Below are 17,720 nucleotides of genomic sequence, written 5' to 3'. Positions count from 1 at the left end.
ACATTGAGACTAAACAACATGCTACTAAAAAACCAATGGGCCAATAGGAAATCAAAAAGGAATTTAAAAAGTACCTCAAGACAAATGATAATGAAGATACAACCACTCAAAATCTATGGGATGCAGCAAAAGCAGTGCTTGGAGGGAAATTCATAACAATACAGACCTTCCTCAAAAAAGAAGAAAAATCTCAAATGAACAACTTAACCCACCACCTAAATGAATGAGAAAAAGAAGAATAAACAAAACTTAAAGTCAATAGAAGGAAGGAAATCAAAAGGACCAGAGAAGAAATCAATAAAATAGATTCAAAAAGCAGTAGGAAAAAAATCAATAAAATCAGACTTCCTGTGTGGCTCACAGAAAAAAAAAAAAAAAATTAATAAAACCAAGATCTAGTTCTTTGAAAAGGTAAAAAAAATTGACAAACCTCTGGCTAGACTCACCAAGTAGAGGGGGAAAAAACCCAAATAAAATAAGAAATGAAAGAGGAGAAATTACAACGGATACTGCAAAAATACAAAAAACCGTAAGAGAATACCATAGACAATTGTACACCAACATATTTGACAACATAGAAGAAATGGGGAGTTCCCGTCGTGGTGCAGTGGGGAGTTCCCATCGTGGTGCAGTGGTTAATGAATCCGACTAGGAACCATGAGGTTGTGGGTTCAATCCCTGCCCTTGCTCAGTGGGTTAACGATCCGGCGTTGCCGTGAGCTGTGGTGTAGGTTGCAGACGCGGCTCGGATCCCGCATTGCTGTGGCTCTGGCGTAGGCCGGTGGCTACAGCTCCGATTCGACCCCTAGCCTGGGAACCTCCATATGCTACGGGAGTGGCTCAAGAAATAGCAAAAAAAAAAAAGAAGAAATGGACAACTTTCTAGAGACTTACAGCCTGCCAAAACTGAATCAAGAAGAAATAGATCAACTGAACAGACTGATCACTAGAAATGAAATTGAATACATCATAAAAACACTCCCTACAAATAAAAGCCCAGGACCAGATAGCTTCACAAGTGAATTCTATCAAACATACAAAGAGGAAATTATATCAATCCTCCTTAAACTTTTCCAAAAGGTTGAAGAAGGAACACTTCCAAAGACATTCTATGATGCCAATATCACCCTAATAACAAAAGCAGACAAAGATACTACCAAAAAAAGAAAACTACTGGCCAATATCTTTGGTGAATATAGACACAAAAATTCTCAACAAAATTTTAGCCAACTGAATCCAACAACATATCAAAAAGATCCTACACTGTGACCAAGTGGGATTCATCCCAGGTTCACAAGGATGGTTTAACATACATAAATCAATCAACGTCATACAACTCATTAACAAATGAAAGGTAGAAAACCATATGATCATCTCAATAGATGCAGAAAAAGCATCTGACAAAGTACAACATCCATTCATGATCAAAATTCTTACCAAAGTGGATATAGAGGGAACATATCTTAATATAATAAAAGCATTTATGACAAACCCATAGAATATAATTCTCTCTCTCTCTTTTTTTTTTTTTTTTTTTTTTTTTTTTTTGTCCTTTTTCTATTTCTTTGGGCCGCTCCCGCAGCATATGGAAGTTCCCAGGCTAGGGGTCGAATCGGAGCTGTAGCCACCGGCCTACGCCAGAGCCACAGCAACGCAGGATCCGAGCCGCGTCTGCAACCTACACCACAGCTCACGGCAACGCCGGATCGTTAACCCACTGAGCAAGGGCAGGGACCGAACCCGCAACCTCATGGTTCCTAGTCGGATTCGTTAACCACTGCGCCATGACGGGAACTCCAAGAATATAATTCTCAATGGAAAAAAGCTGAAAGCCTTCCCAATAAAGCTGGATCAAGTAAAGGATGCCCACTCTCACCACTGCTATTCAACATAGTATTGGATGCCCTAGCCACAGCAATCAGACAAACAAAAGAAATAAAAGGTATCCAAATAGGAAGAGAAGAGGTAAAACTGTCACTGTATGTAGATGACATAATATTATATATAGAAAACCCTAAAGGCTCAACCCAAAAACTACTTGAACCAAGTATATATACCCAAAGCAATATATAGATTCAATGCAATCCCTATCAAATTACCTATGACTTTTTTCACAGAACTATAACAAGTAATCCAAAGATTTATATGGAACCACTAAAGACCCAGAATTGCCAAAACAATCCCAAGGAACAAAAACCAAGCAGGAGGCATAACTCTCTCAGACTTCTGGCAGTATTACAAAGCCACAGTCATCAAGACAGTGTGGCACTGGTACCAAAACAGACATACAAACCAGTGGAATAGAATAAAGAACCCAGAAATAAACCAGACACCTATGATCAATCAATCTTTGACAAATGAGGCAATAATGATAAAATGGGAAAAAGATGGTCTTTTCATCAGGTATCACTGAGAAACCTGGACAGCTGTATGCAATTCAATGAAACTAGAACACACCCTCACACCGTGCACAAAAATAAACTCAAAATGGCTTAAAGACTTAAATATAAAACAAGACACCATCAAACTCCTAGGTGAAAACATAGGCAAAAACATTCTCTTACATCAACCTTACAAATGTTTTCTAAGGTCAGTCTCCCAAAGCAACAGAAATAAAAGCAAAAATAAGTCAATAGGATCTAATCAAACTGTCAAGCTTTTGCCCAGCAAAGGAAACCATAAAAAAAAAAAAAAAAAAAAAAAAAAGACAACTTACAGAATGGGAGAAAATAGTTCAAATGATGCAACTGATAAGGGCTTAATCTCTAAAATATACAACTTATACAACTCATCGGCAAAAAAGCAAACCCAACTAAAAAATGGGCAAAAGACCTGAATAGACATTTCTCCAAAAAATATAGACAGAGGCCAACAAGCACATGAAAAAATGCTCAACATCCCCGATTATTACAGAAATGCAAATCAAAACTACCACGAAGTACCACCTCACACCAATCAGGATGCCACCATTAATAAGTCCACAAATAACAAAATGCTGGAGAGGGTGTGGAGAAAAGGGTACCCTCCTGCACTGTTGGTGCGAGTGTAAATTGGTACAACCATTATGGAAACCAGTATGGAGGTACCTTGGAAAATGATACATAGAACCACCATATGACCCAGCAATCCCACTCTTGAGCATACATCTGGACAAAACTTTCCTCAAAAAAGACAAATGCACCCCCACGTTCATTTTTGCAGCACTACTCACAATAGCCAGGTCATGTAAACAACCCAAATGTCCATCCACAGATGAATGGATTAAGAAGATGTGGTATATATACACGGTGGAATATTACTCAGCCACAAAAAAACAAAATAATGCCATTTGCAGCAACATGGATGGCCCTAGAAACTCTTATACTAAGTGAAATAAGTCAGAAAGAAAAAGACAAATCCATATGATAACACTTATACCTGAATCTAATATATGGAAAAATGAACCTTTCCACAGAAAAGAAAATCATGAACATGGAGAACAGACTTGTGGTTGCCAAGGGGGAGGGGGAAGGAGTGGGATGGACTGGGATTTGGGGGCTAACAGATGCAAACTATTGCCTCTGGAATGGATAAGCAATGAGGTCCTACTGTATAGCAGTGGGAACTATATCTAGTCACTTATGATGGAGCTGTGAGAAAAAAGAAGTGTATACATGTATGTGTGACTGGGTCAACTTGCTGTACAGTAGAAAATTGACAAAACACTGTAAACCAGGTATAACAGAAAAAGTAAAAATCATTATAAAATAAATAAATAAATAGAAGACCTTTGCCTGCATGAGGATGTTAGATATTTTCTTTTTTCTTTCCTTTTTTTTGGGGGGGAGGTCTTTAAAAGGCCACACTCACATCACGTGGAAGTTCTCAGGCTAGAAGTCGAATCAGAGCTACAGCTCCCAGCCTACACCACAGCCACAGCAAAGTCAGATCCTTCACCCACTGAGCGGTTGCAGTTATCAAACCTGCATCCTCACAGATACTAGTCGGATTCATTTCTACTGAGCCATGACAGGAACTCTCAAGGATACTAGTCCACCATCTTCTCAGTTAGCTGGCTTTTCTGAATAAAATCACTTGACTCAACATCCTGTCCTCAACTAACTGGCCTGTCGTGTAGTGAGTAGCCAAATCTGATTTCAGTAACAAGATATACACAATACTAACATAAAATCAAAAATATTAATGGTTACCTAGAATTTACATTATAACATTCACTAATCTAAAACCTTAGGTTACTGTGACAAATAAATGAACAAAAATATGTAAAAGTGCTTATAAATTAGAAACATACAAATATACAGTTTATAGAAACATGCACACTTATTGTAACAACTAAGACTAGAAAAAAACTATTTTTTTTTTCAAAAATGAATCCAATAGTAGGGGAAAAGAAGCAGTAAATAAGATATTCAAGAGGCAAAATGAAGGCCTTTTGCATTAGAGAAAAATAAAAATAAAAGGAGCATTGCAGTGAAGCATACTAGCCATCCATGCAGAGAGAAAATACAGATGATGCTCTCCTAACACTGACTTCCAAATTGAGAATCAAGATAGGAAAAAATAATAAGGAACTATAAACTTGATGAACATTTGTTATTTATCCCAGATATAATTACAAAAAAATAGGTACCATCAAAACAAACAAAAAACAGTAAATAAAATACACCACCTGGCTCTTGTGATAACTATAAAAATAGCCCAGCTTAAAACCAAAAAAAAAAAAAAAAAGCTATGTAGCAAATGGATCAACTAGCATTAGCCACTTTGAGCTGTGTAAACCTTTTCTAGGCTTTGATTCTTCAATAAAATAGATAACCTTTCTAAGGATGAGCAAAATTTATGAAAATACCCAAATCAATGCCAGTATATATGTCCAGGTCCCTGTTCCCATCTGCCTAGGGATGCTATATCCATACCACAAAAGAGATGTCAATTAGAAGCAAACCATTCAAAGATGTGATATAGATATATCCACAAACTATTTAACTTGCAAACCACTGTTTTGGCACAAAGCACAATCACCCTACACAAGAAGGTTTCTAAGAAATCCCCAGAAAGATCAAGGAGTCTTCTGAATAAAACACCATGAACTATCCAGAAAATAGTAACAGCATGTATAAAATGCACAGAGGTTACAAAGATGCTACATAGTCCAAAAAGCCTGACCAAGTATTTAAATCTTTGTAGCTGATACAGAACTCTGTATTTGTATGTTCTAAGCAAGCCATATGCCACCCTGAAATGGAGCATTATCAAAATAAAATTCTTAGAAGTTTCCAAGACCTCAGAAATAAAGTTGTTGTGGTATATTTTTGATTTGTTTGAATGTTATCTGATTTAAGGCTTGATATTGGCCCAAGGTGCCAACCTTCCAATTATTTTTTCCCCATGAGAAAAATTAAGTACAAACTAAAGAAAATAAAACCTCCTTATCTTCTACATTAGCTCTTAAAGACCCTCTGGCCTTGAAAAAAAGAGTCTCTATGTTAAATGAACTTACACTCCACTCTCCAGAGTTATGAGTCTATTGAGAAATCAGAATTGGAAGAAGGATAGAAGGAAACAGGAATAAAAGGGAAGTGTTTTAGTCTCTTCTTCCCATCCTTTTTACAGAAAATTTAATTTACCATTATTATCATTATTATTATTATTTGATCTTAGGACCACACCCATAGCATATGGAAGTTCCCAGACTAGGGGTCGAATCAGAGCCGTAGCTGCTGGCTATGGCAGCAAGCCGTAAGCAAGCCAGATCCAAGCCACATCCGCAACCCATGCTGCAGCTTTCAACAACGTCGGATCCTTAACCCACTGAGCGAAGCTGGGGATCAAACCTGCATCCTTGTGGCTACTAGCAGGGTTCTTAACCCGCAGAGCCACAGTGGGAACACCTTCCTATCCTTTTCAAACACATACATGTAATCTGCATATTTCATAGGTAAAGTAAGAGACAGAAGCAGAATAAACATCTTTGATGTCTAAAGTAGGAGAGTTCCAGTGAGTTGTAAGGTTTTTTTGATCATCATAATTTTTAGGGCTTAAAAGTGAGGCAGACCAATGGCCCTTCAGGGATTATAAATAGATGATGAATCATTTGCTTCTGGGGTTGAGAGAGATGGTTGTCCCTAACAGCCATTCTCTTACTCTTCCTTTCATAAAATCCCTAAATCTTAGTTGAGCACATGGCCGCTCAGCTGGATTACATTTCCCTTGTAGTTGGGGAATGTAAACAAGTGACTAAATTCTAGCCACCTGTACATAAGGAGAAATATTACGAGCATCTTCTGGGGAGTGCCCTTAAAAGGGGAAGGATGTGCCCTTTACTACCTCATCCTTCTGTCTCTCTCTTTTTTTTTTTTTTTTTTTTTTTTTTAGCTTTTTAGGGCCACACTCCACAGCATATGGAGGTTCCCAGGCTAGGGGTCAAATCAGAGCTACAGCTGCTGGCCACAGCCACAGCCCACACCAGATCTGAGCCGTGTCTACCATCTACACCACAGTTCACAGCAACACCGGATCCCTAACCCACTGAGGGAGGCCAGGGATCAAACCTGCAACCTCACAGTTTCTAGTCAGATTCGTTTCTGCTTCGCCACGACAGGAACTCCCTCATTTTTCCTTCTTGGCTAAAATGCAGATGTGATAACATAGACTGGAGTAGCCATCTTACGCTATGAGATAGAAACTATATTGCTGAACATGGAAAAACAAACTAGGGAATGCCCTGGTGGTCTGATGGTTAGGATTTGGAGCTTTCTCCACTGTGGCCTGGGTTCAATCCCTGGTCTGGGAACTGAGATTCTCACATCAAGCTGGTGCACGTTGTGGCCAAAAGTAAAGAAAAGAAAGAAAAGAAAAACAAACTAGAAGAAAAGTGTGGCATAGAACGTTCTTTCTAAAGCAAAAAAAAAAAAATAATATTTGCTGCTATCTTGATATTTAATTCAAAAAAGCCCCTTCCCAATCACTTAAGATAAAACTTTTATTTGCATTGCTAGTGATATTATCATTACTTGCTGATACAAGATAAGAAACTGAAAAAGTATTTTCAGAACCAATACTAATTTGGAGAGGGAAAGATGGTACAAGAAGCTCCTATTCCAAAAGTGTGAGAGTACTTCCCAGCTCTCACCATTCCTATTTAAACTCTTTTTTTTTTTTTTTTTTTAGGGCCACACCCATGACATATGGAGGTTCCCAGGATAGGGGTTGAATCAGAGCTAGAGCTGCAGGCCTATACCACAGCCATAGCAACACCAGATCCGAGCTGTGTCTGTGACCTACACCACAAGCTCAGGGCAAAGCAGGATCCTTAACCCACTGAACAAGGCCAGGGATCAAGTCCGCAACCTCATGGTTCCTAGTCAGATTTGTTTCCGCTGCACCACAACAGGAACTCCCTATCTGAATTCTTAAACTAGTCACCTAAACAGAACTAATACCCATAAAAACTAATTCCTTCATTAGCACTAAATAGTAGATGATACTGGAAATTAAGTCCTCCAGCTAATGTAATCTCATCCTGACATGATACTAAATCATTTCATTGTATATAATACAAAAGAAAATTTGGATTCCACATTAGTAGAAAATCGATATTTAAGGACATTAAAATTTTAACTTAGACTCATTATATTAAGGAAATCCAAGAAGATGACACTAGTGTTTTCGGGTTTTTTGGTGTTCTTTGGTTTTATAGCCACACTCGCAGCATATGAACATTCCTGGGCTAGGGGTAGAATCAGAGCTGCAGCTGCTGGCCTATGCCACAGCCACAGCAATACAGGATCCAAACCACATCTGCAACCTATGCCACAATAGGATCCTTAACGCACTGAGCGAGGCCAGAGAATTGAACCTGCTTCCTTGCAGACACTGTGTTGGGTTCTTAACCAGCTGAGCCACAAAGGGAACTCCAACATTAGTGCTTCGGATAACAAAGCATGATGAGAAATGGGTTGCCATTCAGTTTCAAGTAGACTGACACTGTCCTTCAGCAACACTATTAAAAAACTCAGGGAGTTCCCATTGTGGTTCAGCAGTAATGAACCTGACTAGTATCCATGAGGATGCGTGTTCAATTCCCATTTAGGGGGTTAAGAATCCAGTGCTGCCGTGAGCTGCAGTGCAGCTTGCAGACGAGGCTTAGATCTGAAATTGCTATAGTTGTGGCAAAGGCCAGTAGCTACAGCTCCAATTTGACCGCTAGCCTGGGAACTTACATATAAGGTGGGTACGGTCCTAAAAATAATAAAAATTTAAAAATTTAAAAAAAAACTTTTTTTAAAGTACAAAACTCAAACTCACTTACCTATTGTGTCTACTCCTTTCCTGCCAGCACGACCAACCATTTGCTTGTAAGTAAGAATATCTAGAGGTCGGCCACTAAAAACAGGAGTCCGAATGATTACACGACGTGCAGGTAAATTCACCCCAGATGAAAGAGTAGAAGTTGCTGCCAAGACCCGAATGTGACCTTGACGGAAGGCTCCTTCAATGATATCCCTCTCCTCAAAAGTGAGACCTTAAAAAAAGTTCCGATAGCATATATTTATTAACATGTATTGAAAATGCTATGCTTGATCACTTACAAATGAATCCGAGAATCTGCTACAAGCCTCTAAAGATTTCTTTCAAGATATTGTAATGACCATAAACAAATAAGTCATGACAGTCCACAAATTTAAGAGTATAATCTGCCAACCTTAGTATAATTCCATCTCATCTTCTATAGGAGTTGTCACACTTGCTCCATAAATATTTTAGGTTTTGTAGGACAAACGGTCTCTGTTGCAATTACTCAGTTCCACCACTGACACATGAAAGCAACCATAAAACAAATGGGCAAGACTGTATTTAAATAAAACTTTATAAAAACAGATGGTGGGCTGGATTTGACTGGCAGACAGCAGTTTGCTGACCCCTGCTCTAGATCAGAACTCCTTGAGGGTATGCTTTATTCATGGCAGTATCTGCAGGACCTATCCAACACAGTGGTCAAGCATATAAACAAATGTCTGAAAAACAAGTACATGAGTAAATGAAAAACAGCATACAGGATGTATACTTATCTGGCTTATTTTTTATTTTATTCTAAAAAAATCAAAAAAATCAAAAGGATTAGGGATCTAGTTTGTAAATTAAGTGATAGGTCCTCTGATATTTCATTAGTATGCATTGTAAGTTACACACAAGGAAAATATTCTTTTGTGTGTTTGTGTGTGGGGGGGTATAAATTTATATATAGCATAATAAAAATTTTAAATAAATTGAAAAGGTTAAATTCCTAATTTTAGAAACTATATATTCTTAACCATTTCCTTAGCACATATTATCATGGACAGATCACTCCCTGAAAGAAGTTATTTAATTCAATGACTGTCAAAATCCTTGCAGTTTTGACAACCTAGATATTTGGTTTTTCAATGCTTATAGACCTTTCAAAATACAATATAAGTTCTAAAATTAATTTTACTTTGATATATCTGTGAAACTATTTCAAATACCCTTTGAGAAAAGGAAACATTCAGAGTGGCATAAAATTAGGGTAGCAATTACCACTCTAAGCTACATTTTAAGGAAACAAAGAATAGAAAGGTAAAATTTGCTTCCTCAATGATACAAAAAACCTTATATCTAGTAGTTATATACCTTACAGATAAATAAAACTACATATTTGTTTTACTCTTGTTTAATCTTAATCACACAATTTCCTAAAATGAAATCTAAGTATATCAAGTGTAGTTAACAAGAAATCAAATGCATGCAAATATAAAAATTAAAATGAAGACATAAGGATTTTTGGAAGGGGCTTCTTAATACATTATAAATATGGATACCTGCATGATGAAATGCTACTCCCCAAGGTACAGTTCTTTGTAATACAGAGTCCAGTCCTGAAGGTGAACGTTTTAACTGATCCATCACTTCTAGAAGGCCCTTTTGTTCCAATATCACTGATGGAAGTTCAGATGATCTTACCAATCCTGTCATACACAAAAAAACTATCAACACTGTTCACCTCCCCTTGAGCTTCTTTAACTGCTATCTCCCTGAGTCATGAGAGAGGGCAACAGTTCTAAAACTACTACATGTAATAATCACCTAGATATCTTTTTAAAATGCTGATGCTTTGCTCTCACCTCTGGACGTTGTGATGTGATAGGGTGCGATCTGAACACCAGGATTTTAAAATCCCCCCAGGCAATTCTAACATGTACTAAAGTTTAGGAAACACTGTATGAGGTTGAGATCAAGCTCCCAGGAGAAGATCAAAAGAACCAGCTGAAGGAAGGATAACATTACAGATACTACCACTCAGAGCCTAAAAATCAAAATTCCTGGGGGTCCCTGTTGTGGCACAGTAGAAATGAGGCCGACTAGGAATCATGAGGTTGTGGGTTCAATCCCTGGCCTCACTCAGTGGGTTAAGGATCTGGCATTGCCATGAGCTGCTGTGTAGGTCGAAGACTTGGCTTGGATCCCACATTGCTGTGGCTGTGGCATAGGCCAGCAGCTATAGCTCCTATTCAAAACCTAGCCTGGGAATCTCCATATGCTGTGGGTACAGAAAAAAGACAAAAATTAAAAAATTAAAATTCCTGCTCAAAGTGTGACCTCCTCCCTGAAACCGGCAGTGTCAGAATCACCTAAAAGTGTAATTCCTTTTTTTTTTTTTCAGGAGCTTAATTTTATGTGACAATTCTTTCAGCCTTTTTAGCACCAGTGAGGTAATTAATTACATATTAAGTCCTGTTTTTGCTTTTATGTGTAACCTCCCCAAGGAAAACCTTAACTTTCTTAGACGAAAGAACTGTTTTCTTTTTCTTTTTTTCTCTTTTCAGGGCCACACTAGCCGCATATGTAGGTTTCCAGCATAGGGGTCTAATTGGAGCCTACGTCATAGCCACAGCAAAGCCAGACCCAAGCCGTGTCCCCAACTATACCACAGCTCACGGCAATGCTGGATCCTTAAGTCACTGAGGGAGGCCAGGGATCAAACCCACAACCTCATGGTTTCTAGTCAGATTCGTTTCTGTTGTGCCACTATGGGAACTCCAAAGAACTGTTTTCTTAAAGAATTTCCTAGGAGTTCCCGTTGTGGCTCAGCGGGTTATGAACCTGATTAGTATCTATGAGGTTGCGGGTTCGGTCCCTGCCCTTGCTCGCTGGGTCAGGGATCCGGCATGAGCTGTGGTGTAGATTGCAGACAAAGCTCGGATCCCAAATTGCTATGGCTGTGGTGTAGGCTGCCAGCTATAGCTCTGATTCAGCCTCTAGTCTGAGAACTTCCATATGCAGCAGGTGCGGCCCTAAAAAGCAATAAATAAATAAATAAATAACAGAACATCAAGCAAAGAAAATATTAATAAGGAGTATAAGTTAACATGGTTCAACATTAAAAAAATAGAAATTGGCATAGTAAGAAAGTATCAATTAAGTGGGAACTAGAAGAAATATAAAGTTGGAAAACAGCCTACCCAGTACAAGCCACAAAGTTTACTTACGGGAACTAGGCTTGAGATCCACATCATCTGTCCTTAAAATGCCACTGGCATAATGAAATCATAAAACACCCTAATACTCTGTCACTCTCTGTCTTCCCTACACTTATCTTTGACCCCAGGGGACCATAGGCTAGTAACAGTTGTCATCATAGAATCAATAAAAATATATACTAATGGTTATAGCAATAGAAAAGAAACAATACGGATGAATCTTAAAACTACCATGCTGAGCGAAAGAAGCTAGACACAAAAGACATATACACACAATACAACTTCATTTACTATATGAAATTCTTAGAATAGGGACAACTAGGGTGACAGAAAGCATGAAGCTGGGACAGAGAAAAGAGACTAAGAGCAAAAGAGCACATTTTAGGATGACAGAAATGTTTTATATGTTGATCATAGTGGGGGGAGGTATACACATTTGTTAAAATTCATTAAACACTTCAAGTGGGTACACTTTATTCTATATAAATTATACCCCCAATAAAGCTGATTTTACAATACATGTGTATATGTGTATAAATGTGTGGGGGTGTGTGTGTATGTATGACTCTTCTTAGAGTTAAATCATGGAAATATAAAAAAAGATATGGCTGCTTTTCCTAGAAAAATGTGTATATGTGAAGTTTTATATACGATTTAAGGGATTTGAGGTCAAGCTCTGAAAGCCCATGGATCCTAGATGGAGAACCTTAGTATAAACCTGTATAAATCCAGTATTCTAAAATTCTGAGGATTAGTCTGAATGTGTGTACACATTTTAAGGGGGATAAGGAGGTGATTAGTCACAAAAGCATAGTTTTACCAAGAAGTATACAGTGTGCAGGTAGTGGCAATGATGAAAGAGAACTATGTTTTGTTAATACAATTATTAACATTACCTTCAAGCAAATGTACTAACTATAGAGGTACTCATTTCCATCAATAACTTACCCTCAGCTTGATGGTGTAGATTGTAAAACTCACGGGCTATGATATCTGCCAGCTTCTCACACCATTTTTTGGATGGACAGAAAAGTAATACTGAATGGTTATCACGAATGGTCTCATAACATAAACTAACAACATGATCCTCATCTCCCTAAAAAAGAAAAATAGCCACTCTAGTGGTACTTTCAAAACATTATCTTATTAAAGTCACACATTTTGCTTCACGGAGAAGGCTTTTCTACTCAACTGATAAAAATCAGTTACAAAGTCAGTAACAAAATGAAGAAAAAACAAAAAGAGAGAGAAAAAGCCTCCTTATGATGCAAGGTAAGAAGGAAGTATCTTCTATGCAGTCAACCAACACTGACAGACCACCAGCCCTCAGGTAATGAGGATATAATGGTGAGCAAAAGAAAGTCAAGGTCCTATCTTTAAGGGGTTTAGGTCTCACTGGGGAAACATTAAAGTACTAAACAAACAAATGTAAAATACAACCATAAGATGTATTATAAAGAGAGTTTCATGATGTTTTGAAGACTCATTTTTTTTTTATTAAAGTGTAGTTGAGACTTCCCACTGTGGCTCAGTGGTAACAAACCTGACTAGTATCCACGAGGATGAGGGTTTGATCCTTGGCCCCGCTCAGTGGGTTAAGAATCCAGTGTTGCCATTAGCTGTGGTGTAGGTCGCAAATGCGGCTCGGATCTGGCATTGCTGTGGCTGTGGTTAGGCCAACAACTGCAAGTCTGTCAGATTTGACCCCTAGGCTGAGAACTTCCATATGCCAAGGGTATGCCACCCCCCAACACACACCAAGAAAAAAAAAAAGTATAGTTGATTTACAATGTTTCTTCAAAGAAGATTCATATTTGAAATAAATTTGACAGAAAGATCTGAAAGAGGTTTCCCTGGGAAAATGATGATTTAGTTGAGATGTGAAGAAAAGGAAGCATTATCTTAATGAAAGGTAACTGAGAGATAGGCAGAAAGGCACACTTCAGGCAGAACAAACAGTATACATAAATATACAATGTTCTCAAAATTGAGTGGTCAGTGTATGTAGCTGGATTAATTAGTTCATTAACCCATTCATTTATTAAATATTTAATATGTGCCAGATATTATTCTAGGCACTAGGGATGGAAAACAAAGCAGAAAAAAAAAGCCCTGCCCTCAGAATGTCTTTACTCCAGTAGGAAGAGATAGATAAAAATGAGATTAGTAAAACATGTAGCATGTTCAATTTTGAAAAGTGTGAAAGAAATAAAAAAGAAGAAAAGAAAATAGGAACCAGGAATGAGAGAACACTAAAATTTAAATAAGGTGACCAGGAATTCCCACTATGGTGCAGTGGGATCAGCAGCATCTTGGGAGTGCTGGAATGTAGCTTTGAACCCTGGCGTGGCACAGTGGGTTAAGGATCCAGCATTGCCACAGCTGCAGCTTAGGTCACAACTGCAGCTTGGATCTGATCCCTAGCCTAGGAACTCCATATACCGCAGCAGGGGCAAAAACTGAAATAAATAAATAAGGTGGCTAGGGAAAGTTTGAGAAATTGACAACTGAGAAAAGGTGCAACCAAAGATGAAACAGTAAACCTTACTGATGCTTGGGGCAAAGCACTCAAGAAAAGAACCTGAGGCGGGAGATTACTGGCATATTATGGAACAGCAAAAAGGCTGTGGAGGAGGAAGTAGAAGGAATATAGCAAAGTGAAGGCAGAGCACTAAGCAGGTGGGGCAGATCATGGAGGGGCTTGCAGGCTACTTTAAAGATGTTGGCTTTCATTCTAACTGAAACAGGTGGAGTTCCTTAGTGGCTTAGCAGTTAAGGATCCTGCATTGTCACTGCTGTGACTCAGGTCCCTGTTACGGCGTGGGTAGTTAGATTCCTGGCCCAGGAACTTCTGCATGTCGCAGGCAAGCAGCACCCCCCACCCCCACCAAAAAAAAAAAAAAAGAAAAGAAAACAAGGCACTATCACAAGTTTTTGAGCAGAACAATAACATGTTCTCATGTTCATTTTAAATAAATCACTAGTTCTTGATTTAAGCACAGACTGAAGGGGACAAGGAAGGAGGCAGAGATCAATTATGAGGTTATTTTGGCGTTCCTATTGTGGCTCAGTGATACTAGAACTCCTCTAGTGTCCATGAGGACGTGGGTTCAATCCCTGGTTTTGCTCAGTGGATTAAGGATCCACTACTGCTGTGAGCTGCTATATAGATCACAGATGTAGCTTGCAGCCCATTTCTCTGTGACTATGGCATAGGCTGGCAGCTACAGCTCCAGTTCAACCCCAAGCCTAGGAACTTCCATATGCCACGGGTTTGGCCCTATATCATTGCAGCACTATACACAATAGCCAAGACATGGAAACAATCTAAGTGTCCATTGACAGAGGAGTGGATCAAGAAGATGTGGTACATATATACAACAGAATATTGCTCAGCCATCAAAAGGAAAGAAATAACGGCATTTGCAGCAACATGGATGGACCTAGAAATTATCATGCTAAGTGAAGTTAGATAGTGAGACATCAACATCATATGCTATCACTTACATGTGGAATCTAAAAAAGGACACAATGAACTTCTTTGCAGAATACTGACTCACAGACTTTGAAAAACTTATGGTTTCCAAATGAGACAGGTTGGGGGGTAGGGGATGGACTGGGGGTTTATGATGGAAATGCTATAAAATCAGGTTGTGATGATCATTGTACAACTATAAATGTAATAACATTCACTGAGTAATAAATAAATAAATAAAATTTTAAAAGTCAAACAGAATCTACCACTTAAAAAAAATTATGATGCTATTTCAATAATCCAGGTAGGAAGTCAAAGTGATTTAAATAGGGTTAGAGGCATAGACATGATAATAGAAGATATGGAAGATTAACTGAATATATTTACTTATATATTTATTGAGGTAACCAAGGCACAGTCAAGTGAAATTTGGGGTACAGAGCAAAGCAATTAAGATTTCATACCAAATGCACACCTATGAGGGTACTGAAACACATGAATTTAGTCCTATTTCCAGCTCCAAATTTACCCTTAACTATTTCGGTACTCAGAGGTACAGCTCAGCATAAAAACAGATGCCTCACACCACAGAAGATGAGTCAGTTCTTTAATCTCAGGACTGAAGAATCAGGCATAGAAAAATACCATGAAGTAAAACTTTATAAATGTATTTAGGGTATGGGGTGGGGCGATTTATCACTTATCAAGTTCTTTATAGATGTTATGCATTCATTCATTCATTATTTATTTATTTATTTATTTAGTCTTTTTGCTATTTCTTTGGGCCGTTCCCGCGGCATATGGAGGTTCCCAGGCTAGGGGTCTAATCGGAGCTGTAGCCACTGGCCTATGCCAGAGCCACAGCAACGCGGGATCCGAGCCGCGTCTGCAACCTACACCACAGCTCACGGCAACGCCGGATCGTTAACCCACTGAGCAAGGGCAGGGACCGAACCCGCAACCTCATGGTTCCTAGTCGGATTTAGTTAACCACTGCGCCACGACGAGAACTCCTAGACGTTATGCATTTTTAAATCAAATTTCATTTTTACAATACCAAAGATAAGCATACCCCATTTTATGGATGAGGACACTACATTCAGAGAAGTTATATGATTCAATTAATATCACAGCCATATCAATTATCCCTATTAAGTATCAGAAGGAGGTCCATCTCACTCCAAACAATGATGTTTTTTCCACTCTACTATATTATACCTATATCATTTAACAAAAGGTCAATTTTCCACATTAGTGTTTAGCATAAACTAAACCATAAGAAAATCTTTTTCCAGTTAAAAAGAAAAATCTATAAAAATTTACTTTTTTTATTATTTTCACTTATAGGAAATGATAATTATATTAAACACAATTTAATGTAGACACAGCTACATTTTCTCTCTCATCAATACTACTAATCCCTTAAGATAAAACCAATTAGCTTAATATTAGTAATTGTTCTTTTTTATTGTTTTTTTGTTTGTTTTTTGGCTGCACCCCCAGCATGTGAAAGTTTCCGGGCCAGGGATCTAACCCACTGCAGTGACAATGTTGGATCCTTAACCCACGGTACCACAAGGGAACTCCTCGGAATCCTTCCGATGGATATGTAATAAAATTCAAATATTCGTACCCCCTGCTTAACTCAAAAACTATGAACAACTTTCTAGAAAATGCAATCAAACACAAAGTAATGGTAGTAATTATATAAAAATACTGATTTACCTTCACTTGTATCATGGGTTGAAATTCCCTCACAAGGTTCATTGAAGAGTCATAAATGCAATTGCCAATTTTAACTGATTCCAGTAATGGTACAGGGCGAAATTCAGTGTGGTAGAGTTCAGCATTTAACCAGGAAGCCACAAGCTCCAAATTTGGAAGAGTGGCACTCATGCCAACAATCTGCACAGCATTAGACAAAGGACTGGCTAAATCTGCCTGGCTGTAAAAAACAAATGAAAATTATGTTAAAAGACACACAATATTGATTATAAATAGTGCCAAAAATATTCTTGGTCATATCTTTTAGTATGTAGGTGCACAAAATTCTTTAGAGGATATACCTAGGAATAAATTTCTAGGTCATATATTATCTTCAATTTCATTAGATAATGTCAAGCTATTTTCCAAAGAGACTACACCAAAGTAACACACCCACAATCCAAGTATGTTTTTTTTCCCAGTTTTATTGAGATATAATTGATATAGAGCACTGCAGAAGTTAAAGGTATATAGTAACATAGTGATCAGACTTACATACATCATGCAAAGATTATCACAGTAAGTTCAGGGAACATCCTAAACATTACCTCATACAACATTAAAGAAACAGAAAAAGTTTTTTCTTTGTGATGAGAACTCTTAGGATTTACTCTCAACAACTTTCATATGTAACATACAGCAGTATTAATTACACTTACGTTGTACATTACATCCTAAATACTTATTTGCCTTATAAAAGGGAGTTTATACGAGTTGCCATTGTGGTGTAGCACTATTGAACCCAACTAGTATCCATGAGGATGTGGGGTTCGATCCCTGGCTTTTCTCAGTGGGTTGAGGATCTGGCGTTGCTATGAGCTGTGGTGTAGGTCACAGACATGGCTTGGATGCCAAGGTGCAGTGGCTGTGGTGTAGGCCAGTAGCTGCAGCTCTGATTTGATCTCTAGCCTGGGAACTTCCCATATGCCACAGATGTGGCCCTAAATAAATTAATAAATAAATAAAAAGAAGTTTATCCTTTC

General features: G+C 38.2%; 1 protein-coding gene across 8 annotated transcripts in view; it reads right to left on the bottom strand.

Moving 5' to 3' along the window:
• POLQ (DNA polymerase theta) overlaps positions 1-17,720 on the bottom strand; it is a 130,003-nt gene that overhangs the window by 99,409 nt on the left and 12,874 nt on the right. For all 8 annotated transcript variants that reach the window (XR_014824700.1, XR_014824699.1, XR_014824697.1 and 5 more), the window contains exons 6-9: positions 16,699-16,918; positions 12,447-12,594; positions 9,840-9,986; positions 8,312-8,524 (exon numbers count right to left, since the gene is read on the bottom strand). Coding sequence is in view for 2 of the 8 variants with exons in the window: in XM_021070281.2 (XP_020925940.1) it covers positions 8,312-8,524; positions 9,840-9,986; positions 12,447-12,594; positions 16,699-16,918 (728 nt within the window). In the remaining 6 variants the exon portion in view is untranslated. The remainder of the gene's footprint in view (positions 1-8,311; positions 8,525-9,839; positions 9,987-12,446; positions 12,595-16,698; positions 16,919-17,720) is intronic.

This window comes from Sus scrofa, chromosome 13, assembly GCF_054392235.1.
Source record: "Sus scrofa isolate SSC_HxYL_T2T_F1_AM1 chromosome 13, Sscrofa_HxYL_maternal_Yorkshire_Landrace_v2.0, whole genome shotgun sequence".
NCBI classification, from domain to species: domain Eukaryota; kingdom Metazoa; phylum Chordata; class Mammalia; order Artiodactyla; family Suidae; genus Sus; species Sus scrofa.
This window is presented reverse-complemented; position numbering and strand designations above follow the sequence as displayed.